Genomic DNA, 18,927 nt, shown 5'->3' with positions numbered 1-18,927 from the left:
TATATACAAGGACTATTCTCATGACAAATCAGCTTCGACCTTCACCCTCGACAGACACCACCACATATTTATCAGATATACAAGCTTGCCTTGTCTTCATATTTTTAACTATTGGTCAGTGTTCAGCGTATACATCCATATAGTATTAGGGCAACTCGGCTTCAGTGTAGGTGGTAGCCGCTGTTCATTTTATTGACAATACCAGATTATAAAAACTAAAATTTCGCCATGCAGAAATCATTCAAAACAGCTTGATGAAAAATAACAAGACTATTGTTAACTTGACATCAAAACTTCTAATGAAAAGTAGTTCTTGGATTTCATCATATCAGAACCGACCAAGTTCGAAACAAATTTCAAGTACAGATTGATTTAAAACCAATTCACACTATAAAAGTATGAATCACTGGATTCAATCTCTATCAAAGCCCGTAAACAATTTATGATTATTTTTTAAAAATAAAAAAGTGTAGGAATTACATTTATTTCCCTCAACTATAATTGAGCGGGCTTTCTAGATCCATCAGCTCCAAAAAGTCCGCATTGCTGCTGGAAGCATTTCCATGAAATATTGTGAGATGGGGATACTATCCCCACCACCTTCCAGGGGGACAAGGTCTCCCAAGTTCCGAAATATATCAGTCTCTGGCTCTGCAATCCCACCAAAGTCCGCACTCTGAATCCAAATCAAATTTCAATTAAGTTATTAGATAAAAATTTCAATAAAATTGCAAACAAAAAAACTGAAGTACTTTAGCAGAAAAGAAAAGACAAGGCAAGAGATAATAGCGTTTAGAAACCAAGCGGCCATGAAACAGCAAATAGCAAGTAACATACCCATGCCCAACCTGAGAAGCAAGTCAAAAAAAAATTTTGGGGAAAAAAAATCCTGCCATGTAATACATTATAACAATCAAGAAAATTTAACAAAATGATTAACAATGTCTCCATAACTACACAAAGCAAAACCTAGAAACAATAGGTTTAATTACATAATTAATGAAGTCCCAAGAACTAATTAGATTAGTCGATAAGAAATAGATCCATAAGACCTATTCACACAAGTCAATTTTCCAACTGCCACTGTTTTTAGCACACAGCCAAAAGCTTAGTAAATAATTATATACATTGAGTTAAAAGAACAGATAAACATACCTCAGTATTGTAATTGTCGAAGACAGCCAGCATTGAAAGGATATCATCATTGTCATCCACAATTTGAGAAGCTTCCACTTGAGTAGCACCCACGCTAGGAGTGTAAGCAGAGCACGTATTTTCCGGTACATATGAGCTAGAGCTAGCAAGGATGGAACTGTTGGGGTTACATGATTGTTGAAAAGCTGGCGCTGACATGCCAGCAGAAGAATCAGCTTCACCACCATTCACACCCCCATGCACAACCTGAGGAGCTTCTGTAGAAGCAACATCATTATTAGAAACCCTAGGAAGGGTAGTGCAAGCTGTTGATGGGGCTTGGGAAGGGCATGATATAAGCGGTCCAGTGCACGTGCTCTCTGGCACGCATGAGCTTGTGGCGATGGACATGTTTGGATTGTTTGGCAGGATAAATGCAGGTGCATGCATGAGAGCAGGTAAAATAGCTGGCTGGGCATTCACTTCCTTCTCCACCTCATCATCACCATCATCCCATTCATCCTCATTAAATGGTGCTCCATACTGCGCACCATTTTTTGGACCAGGTCCATCCTTCTTGAATATTACACAGAGGACATACTCATCTTGAGCAATTCCTTTGTCAGCCAACTCTTTTTCTTCAAGTCTATATTCATACATAACCCAGTCTGTTCGGTTCCCTTTAGGTGCCTTGCCAATATGAAAAACCAAAGTTTTTATCATCCCGACAACTTCATTTTTGTACTGAACAGATCTGTCTTTGCCAGTGGTTTTCCAATAACCAATATCAGTGGCACGCTTCTTTCTTACCCCACTTGCATACTTCTTTTCTGTAGGGCAAAAGAAGTACCATTTCAGATCCCTAGTTCTCAAACAAGATTTATTGGGAAGATCCCATGGGGCATATTTGTTAATCTCAATCTCTGCAATTGCTTGAAAATGAAATTTCTTCCCCAGCACTTTTCTTTTCAGATAGTATTTTACCAGTTCCACATCAGTTGGATGGAACCTAAAGCCGGGAGGCAATGAACTATTTCTCCCCATTGAGAAAATCCAACAGAGCGTCAACGAAAGAAAACCAAATCACAATACACCGTGTGATCCTTCACAAGCAGCTAGAAAAGTGTTGTATGAAGCAGTGTTGTTACCAGGCAGGTAGCCAAATCTAATACACTAGTACTTTTTGTCTTTTGCACAAACAATGAATCTAAATATTGAAAGCAGCAAGGATGACACTCTTGTGTCAAAAGGAAAACAGAGAAGTGAAGGGTCAGGTCCAGTGCCTAAATATGAACTTCCACGAACACCACGGCCTCCCCTGGGTCATAAACCCAAAACCACACCAAAGTAATGATGCTTGTGTCTCGTAGAGATCAAAAGACATTGGGTGTGCGGTATAATTCCTGATCCAGACATTCTATTAGCCACACTGGTCCAATAAAACTAAGTAAAAGTAATAAAAAATAATATCAAACCAAGATAGATTCTAATCGAATCAAGACAAACCAGAAAACAAAGGCAAGCAAAACAATCAAGTCACAAGCCAAATACCACAAACTCAAGGGACCAAAAAAATTGCAATCAAGAAAAGAACAAACAGCAAGAAAATCAGCTCAAACTCAATACATTGCAACATCCAGTTTAGAAAAAAATAACCTTAATCACTTCACAAGGACAGTATTTAAATATACATAATAAAACCGATCAAAAACAAAAACCCTAAATCACACAATCTCGTAAATAACAATCAATATCAGCTGAAAAAAACACAATCTCAGCTTGATCAAGATAAAACCCAACACAAATCAAAACTTTAACAGCAAAATCACCCACATACACAACAATTAAAAAAAGACAAACCCATTTTGCAAAAACACAATCTTCAACTCCTATGGAACCACAACAACTCAAATACAACAAAAACCCACAAAAAATAGAGCACTAAATCGCCAAACCAAGATGATGATTTACAAAACAAACTCTAAACGAAATCAAAACAAAACAAAACAAAAAAAATACAAAACTAACCAATCAAATAAAAACACAACATTTACCACCTAAACAATCTCAATTCCTCGATAAAAAAAAAACCCACAAAAAACAAACCATAAATCGCACACCCCAGATAAAAATCTCAATCAACCAGCTCAAAACCATTAAACAGAAAAAAACCCCACAAACCCTAGAGAGAAATCCCAAAAATAAAACCCAGAACAAGTGAAGTAAATACAGAAAGAAGAAACCCTAGAAATGGTACCCGGGGAGAGGAGAGGCCGTGATCAAGAGCGAGGGGAGAGAGAGAGAGAGAGAGACGCCGATATCTCGAGTGCCCAGTCAATCAATGTGCGTAAAAGTAAGTGGAAGCCGCTTAAGGATTAGTCGGGTTAATTTATATAGAAAGGGGGAGAGTATAGAAAGAGTGTGTTTGGTTACTAAAATAACTTAGTTATCGGCGTGATCAAGAATCCTTGTGTTTTAATTGGTTGGATTGCCTCATTGATTTTGACTTTTTTTATTTATTATTTTTTTTCATATAGAGCTGGAAAGATGATTTTTAGGAAATGTTGAGGTTGTTTCTAATGTTGGACCATTTGTGTATGGTGGTTGTGTCATGATATGATTGGTTGGGTCAAGTTTTAGAATTTCCTGTCCACACTAGTTTTTTTTTTTTTTTTTTTTTTTAAGGAGAATTCTTGCAAATTATGTTTTCTTTTTCATTTTTATTTTAAGGGTGAAGTGTTATTAAATTAGTTTCTGTAGATCGAAATTATCACATTTCAATCAGGCCTTAATCCATTCATCTCCGTGTGTGTGTATAAAGAGAAAACATCTACACCGTTGCATTCATAAATTTTAAAATATTATCAAGTGAATGTTTTGGGAAGAAATTTTTTCAAATATAAAGTTTAACGTTTTGTTTTCATATTTTTAAAAAATTTAATATTTTTTTAAAATTAATATTTTTTTTTGATATTTTTAGATCATTTTGATACAATAATATTAAAAATAATTTTTAAAAAATAAAAAAATATTATTTTGAATATATTTCTAAGTAAAAAACACTTTAAAAAATAACCACAATCATATTTTCCAAACATATTGGGTTTTGTATTGTTTTTTTTTTTTTTTTTTTTTTTTTTTTTTTTTTTTATGTTGGGTGTATTATGTTATAACCTAATATTGATACATCATTGATATAAAATCTTTAAAAATTATGTTGCTTTATATATGGAAGTCTCTTAAATCACAATGTATAGGTGATATTAATTTCTTTTTAATTGTTTCTGTTAGTGAAAATAGCTTGTTTTCACAACTACCCACTTGTTGCAGATCATTAATTTTGATTTCCCAAATACTTATCGATTAGCGAAGATTGTTCAGTAGAAATTCTTGTGGTTTTCTTCTAATTTCTTTTTTTATTTTATTTTATGTTCATATTTGCATTCCTTCAACTTATACCAAGAAAAAATAAAAGTCTGGCTCTTGCTTGCTCAAGTAATAAACAATATCATCATAAAAAAAATTTCTTTTTTAAAAATGTATTTAAATAATTTTTTTTATTTTTTAAAATTTATTTTTTATATTAATATATTAAAACGATCAAAAATTTATATATAAAAATTATAAATTTTAGCCAAATTCATTTCAGGATGGAAAAACTTAATCCTGTTTAGAAATATGATTTCAATTGCTCGGAAATGAGTTGAATAATATTTTTATATTTTTAAAATATTATTTTTTATATAAAAAAATTTAAAAACATAAAAAAAAAAAACTAATAATTTGAAACAGAAAAAATAAAAATAAAAATTAATTTTTTAAAAAATACATTTTTAAAATACAAAGTAATAATAGATTAATATCACGTCCACGAAGAAATAGAAAATTAGCTACGACAAAAGGGGATGAGGAAAGCTTTTACAGAAGAAGACCTTATTTAAGGCAAAGGATCACCACCCCCAGCTACTGCCACAAAACTTGACAAGCCTTTCAAACTTCTAAGAGAAGAAAAGAAACATCACAGTCGAAAATTGAATCACGTAATATCAAAAGGATAAGCACTACATAGAATATTCTCTAGAATAAAAAGAGAGAAGATATTCAGAACAAATAAATTTATGAATGTTAAATAAACTTCATTAATGTCAATTTCCCCCACATCTTCCATTCATTGGATTAACCCACCAAGTAAAAGCTTAAATTGCATGAACTGCCCTATGCTTGAACCAACCATTACGAAAGATGAACTAGTCAACAAGACTATATGTCCGTACTAGAAGACTTGACTTAGAGTTGGAAGTGTCCAAGATCAAATCTCCTACCTTAAAAAACTATTAGACAGAGAAGGGAAAGAAAGAAAAAATACATCAAATATTGCTCAAAAGACCTAGCAATTGGATGCAAGCAAGCAGACAAACATCAAATTTTTATCAAGAAAAACACAGCCTGGAATCCAAATTCAAAGCCACCAAAACTGTGATATACAACAGGAAAATCAAATGAACAAATTTCCAACTGTTGAGAGCAAATGGGATCTAATCTAAGAGGTTGTATTCATATACCCTTTATCAAGAATGTTACTAGCAAGCCTTTGGTAGAAAGCATGGAAGAATCATACCATTGGAAGAATAGACATCAAACGGAGAACAGCTACTGACTGGCAGGGTCGCCTCTCCAATATACAGTCTGTTCAAACTTTAATCGGAAGAAAATAATAGACTTCGAAATATGAATCGATACAAAATCGGGAAAGCTCAGCTGCTTCTGATCACTAACCAGTGTGGAATATGAAGTAGCTGCAATGTGAACCAACAATTACAGCCTCAGACACCATTTCATGCCTGGAACGCTGTCCCCAGAGGAAGCACTATGTACAAGTATGTCCTATCTGAAGATGGGTAAACAGTGCAGTATTTATCTTGTCGTGTAACTAAATTCCCCCAGCAGCCAGCAGAATTCTATGACAAATGACAAGGGAAATGATGAAAAAAAGAAAACCTTGCTGAGGTAAATGCAGCCTGCAGGACTTTTAAAAGGTATTTCAGCCGATACAATTACAATTTCCTCACACCAAGCGAAAACAGGTCACAAACTGTCATCACTATTCTGCTTGGTTGCCAAAACCACAGTGCAGTGAACCATTTGCCATTATATGACATCATTTTACAAACAGCTCCAATCAAAATGCTTCACTGGACAGACTGGTTTGGTCAAAGGGAGCAAAGAAGGCAGTCACCAAACAAATCTAACCTCACAATATTCCATTTAAAACCCTTTGGTAATAATCGTACTGCCGTGTCCGCCATGCATCTAAGCTGCTGCTGATCAGAGAGAGAACCAAGGACACGCATTGCTGCAAGAAAGAAACACATTGTCTCATGACAACCATTGCATTCAAATGCTGTGCAGATTGATACGAATATAAAACTGCAATGTCACCTCTTCTGTCAAGCTTAGATGGTATCGCTTTCTTAGGTTCTGTATTGTCCGTGGACCGCCTTTAAAGCAAGGGAAACCAGAATCCTGATTCAGAAAAAGAAGGCAAACAAGTCCATCAGTCAACAAAGCATTGGTATTGCTGACATTAGAGCACCAGAATCATAAAGCCAGACCCCTCCAAAGATATTACATAATTTTGTTGGATTGAAAATTATGTGCTCCCTTTCTCCCTCTATCAAATAACTAAGAACAAGGAAAATTAATTGTCCTATTTCAAACTTTAGTGACCATAGATCAGCTTCGGCACTTCTCAAGCACCACTCCTCAGCCCAAATTCCCAGTTACATATTGGGGATGAGCAACCCAAACAGATTTTATTTGCTTTAACAATACCAGTGCTATTAAAGTTGAAACAGATCAGATTTGGCTGATAAGTCAGACTGAAATACTCTGTATCAGAGAAAGAAATCACAGCGGTAAAATTTCAAATCCACATTTCAGATGTTGCAACAATAATCCATGGCCCGCTGTCATTTCTTCACCAATTTTGTGGGCAACAAAACAAGATTTAAAGGCTTCATGAACATCATCGAGAAATTGCCAAAAAATTAAACTATGAACCAAAACTTCAAGGAAAACTTGCAGGTTTACAGAAAGACACAAGCTCAGGTGCCACTGAGTTCAAACAAATGGCATGCGTGGGAAAAAAGACTGCAGTAAGAGAAAGCTGATGAAAAACCTAATAGGAAGGGGAATGTAGATAGCCCAGGCCCACGATACATTCTGGGTATATAAGACAGCAGATGAGCAAGGACAGGTCCAAAAACCCAAGATATCCAACCTAACCAGTCCCACAAGGTTTTGATCCCTACTCGTGACCCCAGTAGTGCCATACATTAACGACCAGCCCACCTTGTACAAAGCAGGACATTCTCATGCCCAAGATCATTCTTTTCCACAAAGGGCCATCAAGCCTCACCTACATATTTATTCATCTCAGTTTTTCCATCTAACATGCATAGTAAGCCCTATAATGTGCAATCCAAGATCAGTCTTGTCAAAAGCAGTCTCATGATGTTTGTATCAGGATCGTATATGGTCACACAACATATGCCATGCATAGTTTATGAAAACCACATACTGGGGAAAAAAATGATGAAGAAAGAAAGGACCAGAACAACAGAAAACATTGGAAGGTTAATGATAGTTCAGTTATACCTGCAACATCTCAACAAGGAGAATAATACGCTCTGCATGCTTACGACATGTCAAGAAGCCTTGAATACATAAAACCTGCATTTGAAGGGCAAATGATAAGTCAATCAATCACAAGAGATTGAAGAGCCAAAACGGTGTAATTGGATTGAAACAGTAGAAAGTATTATCACTACCTTAAAATAGTCAAAGAACTCGCTTGGAATTCCCTCAGCGTCAGAATCCATGACCTGGAATAAGATCCATAAGCAAAATCCAAAACCAGTTGCAGAACAATAACAAAAATGTGAACACACACACACTGGTACATAAAATAGACTACCATACCTCAAGAAGTTCCCGGGTTAGTTTGAAAGGTGCGCTTTCAAAATTTACACCACCAGGAGAGTTAGAGAGCATGAAGCCAAAATCAATGTGTATAATGTGGCCATCTTCATCCATTAACAAGTTCCCATTGTGCCTGTCCTTTACCTGAGAAAAAAATAAAAAAGAAATGCATTTTTCTCACAAAGAGAATGAATGAAATAAGTAAAACATAAGGTGCAAATCATTCTGGTTATAAAAGCTAAGAGTACAAGAAAATACACCCTATTTGACCAGTTGGTTTGGAGTGTTGAATATGTTTTACATGATAGTAACACCTAAATGAAGGATGCAGCTTACTCTGGAGAAAAAGTCATCTTTACAGATACACAAATATGCCATCAATTTTTCTCAAAATCTAACACTCCATCCATCCCACATTTGTCCATTTCAAAAAGGATAAAGATTTTAATATATTTTTAAATTGGAAATGGACATCTTTAAACATTTTTGTTAGAAAAAAATTCATTAAGACAGCATTAAAAAAGTAAAATTTTCTATCATTTCCTGATATGGACGAGTTTGACAGGTGAGAGGTGACTAGTAAAGACATTTGCATTTGGGACCTGCACATTCTTAATCGATAGTGAGATCAGGCACCATACCTGTAAAAGGTAGCACACAAGAGAATATCCAGCCATGCTTTCAACAAAGTTCCTCTGAAGAAATAAGATGTAGATAAATAAATAAAACCTTGGGGATATATCTTTAATGAGAAAGAAAAAGGAAAAAAGAAAACTAAATATACAGCCCAAGTCACCATTTGCTGTTAAACTATAGAAGTAAGAATCTGGGGAAGACAAAGGTTTGCAACACTGATACAAGATGCAGTCTCAAATTACAGGAACCATGATAAAACCAGAAACTACAAATATCAAAACTCGGGCTCCAATATCTATGAACAAACAATAATATGCCAAATAAACGCATTAGGCAGAGGTTTTAATGCTATGTACAGCTTAGGCGACTGATGTTGTTAAAATGAGAAAATGTTCCAAATCACAAACAGATTTCACCATCCTTCCCAGATTAAAAAACCATGCTTGAGAAGGAAGCATTGCCAATAGAAGCATGAGCCTATTAAACAGAAAGCTTTCACATTAATCCACAACCATTTCTAGAGTGAGAAACAACATTTTTTTTTAACTAATATGAATTCTAGTTTATGCTTGATGGTGCAGTATTTCGTGTTGCAAAAAAAATGCCTAAAGTAGTGAGAAATTGGATGCTAATTCTTCAAAATCTATAATTACTTTATTGTGTCCTCTATACTTGTAGAATCTCCTCTATGGTAGCTTTCCACCTAAAAATAAAAGATGAAGAAAGCCACCAATACATGTAGAGCCACAAAACTTCTAGAAAGAATAAGCATCCTGACTAACCCACCAAAATAATGACTATGCATTTGCTAATGCATCAATGGATATTCTTGGGGTGAATAAGCCTGTTTAACCATGGTGATAATGTCAGTGCACCACTATTTTTTAATGTTTAATACCTGTGCAAGCTTAAAACTTGGGGAGTTCTCTCCAAACTTGGCAACAAAAAAGTCACGCAAACTCGTGACATTTGGATATCTGCTCTTAATAGAATGGATTGATGCCTGCAAACCAAGGCAATATCACTGAGATACCAAAGAACAGTCCTCATAAAACAAATCAAATAGAACTAATATACATAATTACCGTATCTGGAATTGTTTCAATGAGAGCTGTGTAAGATGAAGTACATAGAACTTCATAGGGACGCAACCAAAGAGGGAGACCAGCTTCTTGAAATATATCTGGCATTAAAACCTAAATATTTTAAGCTTGAAGCTACTGTAGAAAAAAAAAAGAAACAAAATCCAACTTTTTGGAATAATTTGAACATAAGAACCTGACACAAACAAAAAAGATAACTCTGGCATAGGAGCTTATAACATTAACTGGAATGCACTTTAGGCTCAACTCATCATCTCAAAGTCAATGTGACAGCTAAGTTTAATTTGCACAAAAACAAAAGAAAAAAGAAAAATCAAGAAGATTTAGAAGCATCAAGTTAAGCAACATGAATTTGGATGGAATATTTGATCTGACACCATTAAGAGCCCATTTGAAAGTACGGTAGCTTCTGTTATTTATTGCTTTTCAAAAATGCATTTGCCTTGAAAAAAGCATCAAATTGATGTTTGTTTTTGTGTTTTTCGATAATTTTGATGTGCTGATGTTAAAAATTAAAAAAAAAAATCTGGAAAAAAAAAAACAATTTGATGTATTTTTAAGCAAAAAACACTTTTCAAAGGCCCCTTGCACCATAATATCAAAAACGCACTAAGAAAATAACAAAAAAGGTCTGTCTTGGATTCTTGAAAATATGTAAAGTAAGGGCATTTAGATGCTTCAAGTTAGGCAAAATGAACTTTGATAGAAAATTTGATCTGACAAGATTAAGAAGATAGCAAAAAAGGGCCCACTTGAATTCTTGAAAATGTGTAAATCATCAGATTTTAGCAAAGTAGCCTCTTAGGTATAAACAAGGACTTCAGAAGTCCAGAATTCCCATAAATTTTCTGTTATTCTTTTTAGTTGCTATTAACTGTGCATTTAAATTGGAGAGAAGCATGGTTAATGCAGATGGTTTTAGCTATTTAGCATAGGCACAAATACAGACACATCCTACTTATATAGTTCAGGAAATTTATTGCCAACTTATATAGCATCCCTAAGAAGAAACATGCTGCTTTCAGACAACAACCTCTGAATAGTTAGCCATGATGAATGCAACACAATCTGCAGGCACCTACCATAAAAGTGAGAAATGAGTTGCACAGCAAGATGCTCCTGCCTACAATCATCACCACTCTTCACAATAACCTGCACGAGAAACAAAACAAGCAAAATTTTTTATTAGAACAGAAGGCAATTAAACAATAGCAACTCGCAGAAATTTATTAGTATTACATGTTCACTTGGTAGCCTAAAAAGGAAAGATCAAATCAAACACTGTAGACAATTAAGCATTCTAGAAGATACATAGAACCATACAACGATACATGTAAATACCTACACATTGTCAAGATTCTTGTAAATAAAGCTGAAAAGATGCACCTAAATGAGAAGCCTCAACCACAAACAAACACAGCCACATGAAATGTGCCTGTGCTATTCAATTAACATTAACCATTTCAATTATCAGCAAAACTTGAAAGAGAAACACAGTTCAAAATGCAGAACTTACAGAGCGCAGGTCCCAACCAGGTAATTTCCCATATAATGAAGCTTTGCGTATTCTCTCTTTCTTGACCTCCCAGAGTTCACCAGATAAGGCATCACTGGCCTTGGGATTGCCATCAACCTGTGGAGATTCAAAACTTTCAATTCCATCATTTTGGACTAAGAAACAGAAAACATGATTTATCATTTTTTATGAATCTTCACCTTTGGGTGTGCATCTGAGGAATCTTGACCAGCCCCCTTCAGAGGGAGTCCAGGAGGTGCTTCCCCTTTGGCTGCAGCAGCCTGCAGAAGACGGTTAAAGTTGTATCATGACAATCAAAGACAAAAACACACAATAATGGCAATCCATTCACAACAACCCACCTTTACTTCTTCCATGGCAATTGTACTAGGAACACGACGATGCTCCTTGCGTCGTGGTGCCCCTGCATACCCTGTGTCTTCCATTCTAACTCCAGGATCTGCTGTCAACACTACCCTTACCCATTCCAAATCATTACAATGTGAAGCATTTTGATGCATACAATTGATGCCAGAATTCAATTTAGATGCTTCAATGATAGTTGACTGGCTAGGGAATTGCTTCTCCACCGAAAGACTCACACTAACAAATTTCATTTTCATTTCTGATGAATGGGACATTGCCTGGTCAATCGCCTCAGCGGTTGATCGAGACATCCTATCACTACTATTCCGATAAACTTCCTGAGCAGTCCACAAAGGATAAGCCCAAGGAGGTGGCTTCTGCAAGAATGCATCGCCATTTGCTAGAGGAATTCCTCCTCTGGAAAGCTTTTGAGTACCAGATGTCTCCTTGCTATTGCTGAAAAGGGTTTACAGGAAGAAAAATCAAGCATATGTACAGGTAAAATCATTGTTGTGAAAAAAAAATAAAGTTTTGTATTGTAACACATTCCAATTGGACCCTGTGGTATTTTCCAGTGATTCAAGTCCACAACATACCTTGGCATTTCACTTTTCAATACTTCAACACAAATCAGATAAGGTGCCTTTTCCCTAGAATTCAAGAGAACAGCTTCATCTTCGGGTAAATGAACAACACGATACATCCCCTTTCCCATTGGAAAGCAAACCCCTAAAAGTATAAAGAACACTATTAAAGTTATGAGCTCCTAAAACTATAAATAGCAACAGTAAAATAATGAGAAAATACTAAATGATAAATGTACATAACCGGAAAAAGGATGCATATTAACTGGGGTTATGCGTGGAAGAAGTAAAATTAATTAGCAGTAGAAACTTCAATTTCTTGATAGTCAAAGTTCTCATATCCAAAATCATCCATAGAGAGAACTTCAATTAAACTGAAAATACTGCTTCCTAATAGTGAACTCTTATCAGCAAAGCATAAGTTCATAACAAATTCATATACTGTCCTAATTGCCAGAATAAACATCGACTGGACCACTCACATTGGCACTTTAAACAAGGCTATAATTTTTGCAATTCAGAAATAATAGACGGAAGATGGGGGGAGAAAGAGAGTGAGGTTGCTTCCTTTTCTTTTCTCTCTCTTTTTTCTAGAGAAAAAAAGAGCACCAACATCTAGAAAAAAGATAGCAGCCCAACTTATATACCCAAATAATACTAACAATCCTCAATGATTAAAGATACATTTCCAAAGGAAAAACTTAATAAATTGGCAACACAATTTACAAAATGATCTTTCAAAGGGCTACAAAAATATCTCCACAACACCAAACATCTTAGAGAAATGTGTGCAAAATATAAACACATATAATGGGCTAAAAAAAGTAGTACATATTTTAACAGCTGCCCAGGCACTTCTGCCATTATTAATGTAAAATTTGAAAGATATTTTCCAAGATCATGTGTTTTGCATCATATTTTGAAACCCTCCATTATTAATCTTTGCCACAGTTTCTAAGACCACCTTTAGACAATAATACCGTCATCAAAGCTGAAGCATGTGCCAGAATAGTTAAACATGTTGTGGTTTTGAGATGGCAATCTTTCAACTAAAACCCAAAATGGTTTATACCTCCACTGTTTTGAGCCTCAGCTAAATGCATGTTGATCTCTGCAAGTGACTGAAAACACAAGGGTGAGAAAACACACTGTTTCAGAAAGCATTCAAGAGAATATCATACACCACATGTGTGCATTGACCTGCTATTCTTTGGGTAGATTAGCATGCAGCCCACTTTTTTAGACTACTCTCACATATAAATTGAAATTTCAAAGGTTATTTCAATCATTTCAAAGTTTTAATACACAAGTTTACTTTCTTTCTTTTTTAACTAGACAATCTCTTCACACAATGGATCTCATCTTTGCTCTTTCTCTCACCAACATTGCAGAACAATAAAACCTATTTCATCTTTGCTGCTAGATGAATATTCATCTCATAGTACTCCCATCTTTTCTGATTGATTTCAATGGTTGTATAGCAATTTGTTTAATAAAATATAAATTAAGATTAAATTGGAGATTACTTTAAGTGACAGCTTACTGCCAGATAGAACTGCTAGACCTATCGATAATTTCTTCTTCCATAAGGCATGTATCTAAATCCTCACTGACAGTCAGTTTGTGAAGAGGCAGGGTTTCTGACTCAGGCCATTGTCTTCATCATGGACTTGTTTCTTAATTTCATAGTTTCAATTCCAAGGTATTGAGATTTTTTCAAGGCTTTGTTGACTGGGGATTGGATGATAAATGGAGAACAATCAGATAAGTGTCGAGAAAGAGTGAGATTCTGTCAAATCACCCTTCTACTCTCATTTTAAAATGCAAGAAACTAAAAATCAAGGGTATTTCTTCATCCAAGAAAAGTGGGCAGCTAGCTAACCAGCCAAAAGAGTGGACAAGAAAGCAAATCCCTTATGTGAGTAATATTTGCATGCAAGAAACAGAGAGCATAGAAAAGCATTAACCTCACAAAGAGCACTTTTACGATCTTCAACAGGAAATACATCCACCAAACCATACGAAGTTTCACATAATGTCATCACAAAGTCCAATGACTCATGATAAGCCCCTTTCCGGAACAGTTCTGCAGTATTTGGAAGTGGGGGCTTTGTGTTTGATTTCTCATTCTGTTGCTTAGGTGATCCAGGATGCTTCTGCAAGATTAGAGCCCAGAAGATTTGAATGAGGAAATGCTAAGAAACTTGTAGCCAAGAACCTTTAATAAAGGCACCTCCCAACCAGCACAAATACAGGACATCAACAATAGCAAGCACAAGGAGCCCACTAGATGCTTTTCCTAAGCAAATATGACCTTGCAAAAATCCTTATTCCCAGCTGCTTACATGATTATAATATTCTTAAGTTGAATTTCATGTACTTCATCTGTTTAATTGAAAGTTACAGCTATTACATGTTGCAACTATTTCTTTCTCCCCTTGAACACAGCAGTTCTGAAAGGTTCCCTGACTCCCACCTGATAGTGACCAATTGGCAGGTACACATCCACAAGTTCAGCTTTTGCTTAAATGGAATGCATCTTTAAATGCCCTCTCTGCATGTAACCAAAACACGCCTTGGATATAAAGGTTTCTTCATCATATTTCTCACTAACAGAATACTGCTTCTTTTGTACACTTCATGCCATATCATGAAGAATTTAGGGCTACGGGTGATGCAATAGTCTCAAAGTCTAAATGGCCACAAAAAAGGGAGTTGTAACAGATCTTACGATGGATGGACACAAACTAAAAATCATTTTATTTCTATAATCGGAATTGGGCCATCCTCATGCCCTCCTTCAGTCCATGTCCTTGGTGGTACCACATCAAGTGGCTTCACTAGCTAAAAGCAGCTGCACTCACAAAATTCAGTAAGTTGTTTTTCTCAAGTGAAAACCCAGTTGGCCTTTTATCAGGTACCTGAGATATGGATTATGATAAGAGATGACTGCAATGAGAAATACACGCCTCATAAGAAGATAAGGTCTAAAAATGGAGACAGGCCTCCAGCATCACTCTAAGCTTAACTAGTCCATGGTTCCTATTGCAAGCATGGTGTTGGGAGACTATCATCAGAGCATCCAAGCCCACAAACGATATAATGACCACAAACGATATAATGACCACAACACCCTTTTAAAAATATATCAAACTTTACAGGGACCAATATGAGATCAAGTAAAATCACTTTGGGGTCTCTCGAATTTACAACTAGATAACCAGATGAACAGAGCAAACTAAACAAAGATAATGATACCATCACAAAGATTAACAGCAAAAAAGCACCAAACATAATCCTAATATCATTTTAAAGTTCAAACTAAAAAGGATATGGAGTGTGATTTTCAAGATATCAAGAGAGGTGATTTACTTCAAACATGAAAAATCCAGTGGTGATGTTTCATGCTTAAGCATATCCTCTTACGCTCCCACTATCAATAAAAACAAGAAAAACTGCATACAGTCGACCAACAAATTTCAACATTTAGTGACCCTAATCTTTCTCATAGCTTAAGCATGCGAATAAAGAGGCCAATATAACTGTGTTGCTGCAGCAGATAACTACAAGTAGAATACTTTGCCACTGCAGATAACTGCTGGTGTAAGGTATCTACATGTAATGTAAATGCCGCATCTTTTATTGATTAAGATCACCAGGCACTAGAATATAGCTTTAGTCATTAGATAGTAATAATTATAAAGTGTGGTTCACCGCTTTGTAACTTTAAAAGAGCAATGTGCTGCAAAGCAACAGCCAGATTTTCAGGCAAACCCAACACAGCATGACAAAATGATTATCAGCATACCTCATTGTTCTTCTTAAAACTAAATAACTCAGAGTCTTCAACTGAGCGCTCACGATCTCTAAACAATTTGCGAAAAAAATTCTCAGTACCCAGGCTGCTTTCAAGCAAGCTACCACTATTGTTATTTTCATTCACAGGAGAACTTTTGACCTCTTCAGGATGCACACGAAACAGTCTTCGAAACAAGGAAAAGTCAGAAGGTTCTTCTTCCTCACCATTGACAGTCCCCTCATCAGGTTTATCAGTCCCATCTTTCTTGTCCTCAAACTTATCCTTGAACAACTTCCAGAAGAACCCCTCTTTTTCATCATCCTCTGCAGATTTTGAACCTTTCTCTTCAAGCTTCAACCTTTCTTCATCCTCGTACTGATCATTTCCATCTTTCTTGTCTTCAAACTTCTCCTTAAAAAACCTCTTAAGGAACCCCTCTTTTTCATCGTCTTCAGCAGATTTAGAAACCAGCTTTTCATCACCATCACTCTTACTATCACGAAACAGTTTCTTGAAAAAGCCATCGGAGCTTGACATTACTTCCTCATCCTCGACTCTACTATTGTCCCTGAGAAGCCTCTTGAAAAACCCATCTGAGCTGGACGTCAACTCCTCATCCTCGCTTTTAATGCTATCTCTAAGCCTCTTGAAAAAACCATCTGAACTTGTTGTCAACTCCTCATCCTCGCGTCTACTACTATCCCTCAAAAGTCTCTTGAAAAATCCATCCTTTCCACCCTCATCCTCATCTTTATCAACTGATTTCCTAAACAATAAAGCATCTCTAGCCTTTGTTTCATCTTTATCAACTGACTTCCTCAACAATAAAGCATCTCTAGCCTTTGTATCATCTTTATCAACTGACTTCCTAAACAACAAAGCATCTCTAACCTTTGGACCAGGAATAAACTTCTTAAGAATCTTATTCTCATCCGGTGACAACTGACTCCCAGTCCCATCCTCCTGCAAACTATTCCCCGATAATTGCGTAGACTTCTGTAGAGGTGGAGAAGAAGTCAATGACAACAACTTCTGTTTTGATGACAAGATTCTATTCAAAACCTGATTCTTACTCCCAGGACTCGAAGACTCATTCCGTGGCCTCAACAATGGCGGCCACTCTCCCATCAAAGTGGCAGCAATCTGACACTTCTCCTGAATCCTACTAATCCCATCATTATCATCCGAATCCTCAAGCTCCGCCAACAAAAACCAATGCACTTTCAAAGCTATTAACAACGACTTAGAACACATATCAATAACAAACCTATCAAGTGACGGACTCGGCTTATGTATCATCATATAACAAATTTGAAACAAATAACTCTCAATACCCGATAAGGGCAATGTATACATTCTATTACACAGATAATCCCGAACCCCGGCATGATCGTGCTTGTATAGATAACTAACTGCAATCCACTCACAAAAGAAAGATGAGTCAAAGAACCTAATCAACCACCCACTCTCACCTGACTCACTAGTCAAAGGAGTCGTACTTGAGGTAATCTCTCGCGGAGAATCATCCGATTCTCCGCGACTTAATCCTAATAGCCTCACCATTGTCTATCTACCATCATAAAACTATATATATATCTCTCTCCAAATCAGATCATTAAAGGAAACCCTGCTACAAACACAAAATTTAAAAATTCCAATGTTAATCCCTAGAAGTGACCAAAAACCTCGATCCGAAACCCTAATATTTTTCTCCTCCTAGTGGTTTCACTGATTCGAAATTGAAATGCCTCACTGAGACAAGCAATCGAAATAAAAGCAGGGAAAAAAAAAAAAAAAGCTAAGTCGGAGGCAGGCAACAGGTGAGGCAAATAACCGAGAAATCGAAAAAAAATTTTGTTTGGTTGTCGAGAAAATTAAAAAGAAGGATGATCGGGAAAATGAGAGAATTTTGAATTTTTCACTAACGGAAAAGAAAATGTTGAAAAGAGAGAGGATCGTCGGTTATTGTGATTTTAATCGGATTTTGAGAATGAACGACGTGTCGTTACTGGTGTTAGCAATGGTGATGGTGGGGGGGCAAGGTGGTGGTTGTTGTTGTTGCAGAGGGGGGGGGGGGAGGAGAGGTAATTTTCCTTTTATGTTTTAATTTAGAAAATTTGAATTTTGATTTTTCTTATATTTTTTTTTAATGTCTGCCGATTTGGGTTTTACTAAAGTGCGCTGATGGAGTGGGAGCACTTTAAGAGGCGGATTTATTATTTATTATCATCATGAATAATTCATTATGATTAACTAAATAGTTTTATTTTGCATTGTTTCCCTCCAAGCGTAACGGACGTGCAGTTGAGGAGAGAAGGGAAAAAAAATGTATTAAAATAATATTTTTATTTTTTAAAATTTATTTTTGATATTAATATATTAAAATAATTAAAAAATATTAAAATTATTAATTTAAAATAAAAAAACAAGTTAAAACTCAATACCAAAGAAAACTTAAAAATATAACTTATATTTACATATAAACATGACAATTGTACTTAAAGGAGTTTTTTTAAAAAGAAGTTAAATACACCTTTTAAAATGCTTAAAAAATATTATAATGATTTTTGAAGTATTTTTTTATATAATTTAAAGTGTCAATTTTAAAAATATAATAATCTATAAAATAAAATAATTTAAATATATTTTCATATAAAAATTATTATTAAAAACACTACTTGTAAGTATCAAACATACACTAAATATCACTTTCAATATCATTGATTGAATTGGGGCTATCTTTGTAACTTCATCTTGTCTTCCAATGGTGTGGTGTGATGATAGGTAGGGTCATTAAGTGTCTATTGT

General features: G+C 35.5%; 2 protein-coding genes across 4 annotated transcripts; both read right to left on the bottom strand.

Moving 5' to 3' along the window:
* Positions 1–294: 294 nt before the first annotated feature.
* LOC118040359 (NAC domain-containing protein 82-like) lies at positions 295–3,548 on the bottom strand. Its single transcript, XM_035047284.2, has 3 exons — positions 3,392–3,548; positions 1,156–2,537; positions 295–676 (listed from the first exon to the last, which is right to left on the bottom strand). The coding sequence occupies exons 2-3, from the start codon at positions 2,176–2,178 to the stop codon at positions 524–526; spliced, it is 1,176 nt and encodes a 391-aa protein (XP_034903175.1). The 5' UTR covers positions 2,179–2,537; positions 3,392–3,548; the 3' UTR covers positions 295–523.
* A 1,985-nt stretch (positions 3,549–5,533) lies between these two features.
* On the bottom strand, positions 5,534–18,215 carry LOC118040360 (phosphatidylinositol 4-kinase beta 1-like). Of its 3 annotated transcripts, XM_035047285.2 has the most exons (16): positions 16,129–18,213; positions 14,288–14,476; positions 13,393–13,441; positions 12,333–12,465; positions 11,733–12,192; positions 11,571–11,651; positions 11,371–11,487; positions 10,937–11,006; positions 9,837–9,934; positions 9,650–9,754; positions 8,757–8,810; positions 8,116–8,259; positions 7,965–8,018; positions 7,792–7,866; positions 6,574–6,657; positions 5,534–6,487 (listed from the first exon to the last, which is right to left on the bottom strand). In XM_035047285.2, the coding sequence occupies exons 1-16, from the start codon at positions 17,680–17,682 to the stop codon at positions 6,386–6,388; spliced, it is 3,369 nt and encodes a 1,122-aa protein (XP_034903176.1). In that variant the 5' UTR covers positions 17,683–18,213; the 3' UTR covers positions 5,534–6,385. The 3 variants fall into 3 exon arrangements, 2 of the variants coding, with proteins under 2 accessions (XP_034903176.1, XP_073266721.1); XM_073410620.1 differs by lacking the exon at positions 14,288–14,476 and having other exon boundaries at positions 16,129–18,214; XR_004686057.2 differs by lacking the exons at positions 5,534–6,487; positions 6,574–6,657; positions 7,792–7,866; ... (1 more) ...; positions 8,116–8,259; positions 8,757–8,810 and having other exon boundaries at positions 9,837–9,947; positions 16,129–18,215.
* Between the last annotated feature and the right edge of the window lie 712 nt (positions 18,216–18,927).

Source organism: Populus alba, chromosome 7 (assembly GCF_005239225.2).
Source record: "Populus alba chromosome 7, ASM523922v2, whole genome shotgun sequence".
NCBI lineage: Eukaryota > Viridiplantae > Streptophyta > Magnoliopsida > Malpighiales > Salicaceae > Populus > Populus alba.
Note: the sequence above shows the minus strand (reverse complement) of the source record. Positions and strands in the feature narration are given on the sequence as shown.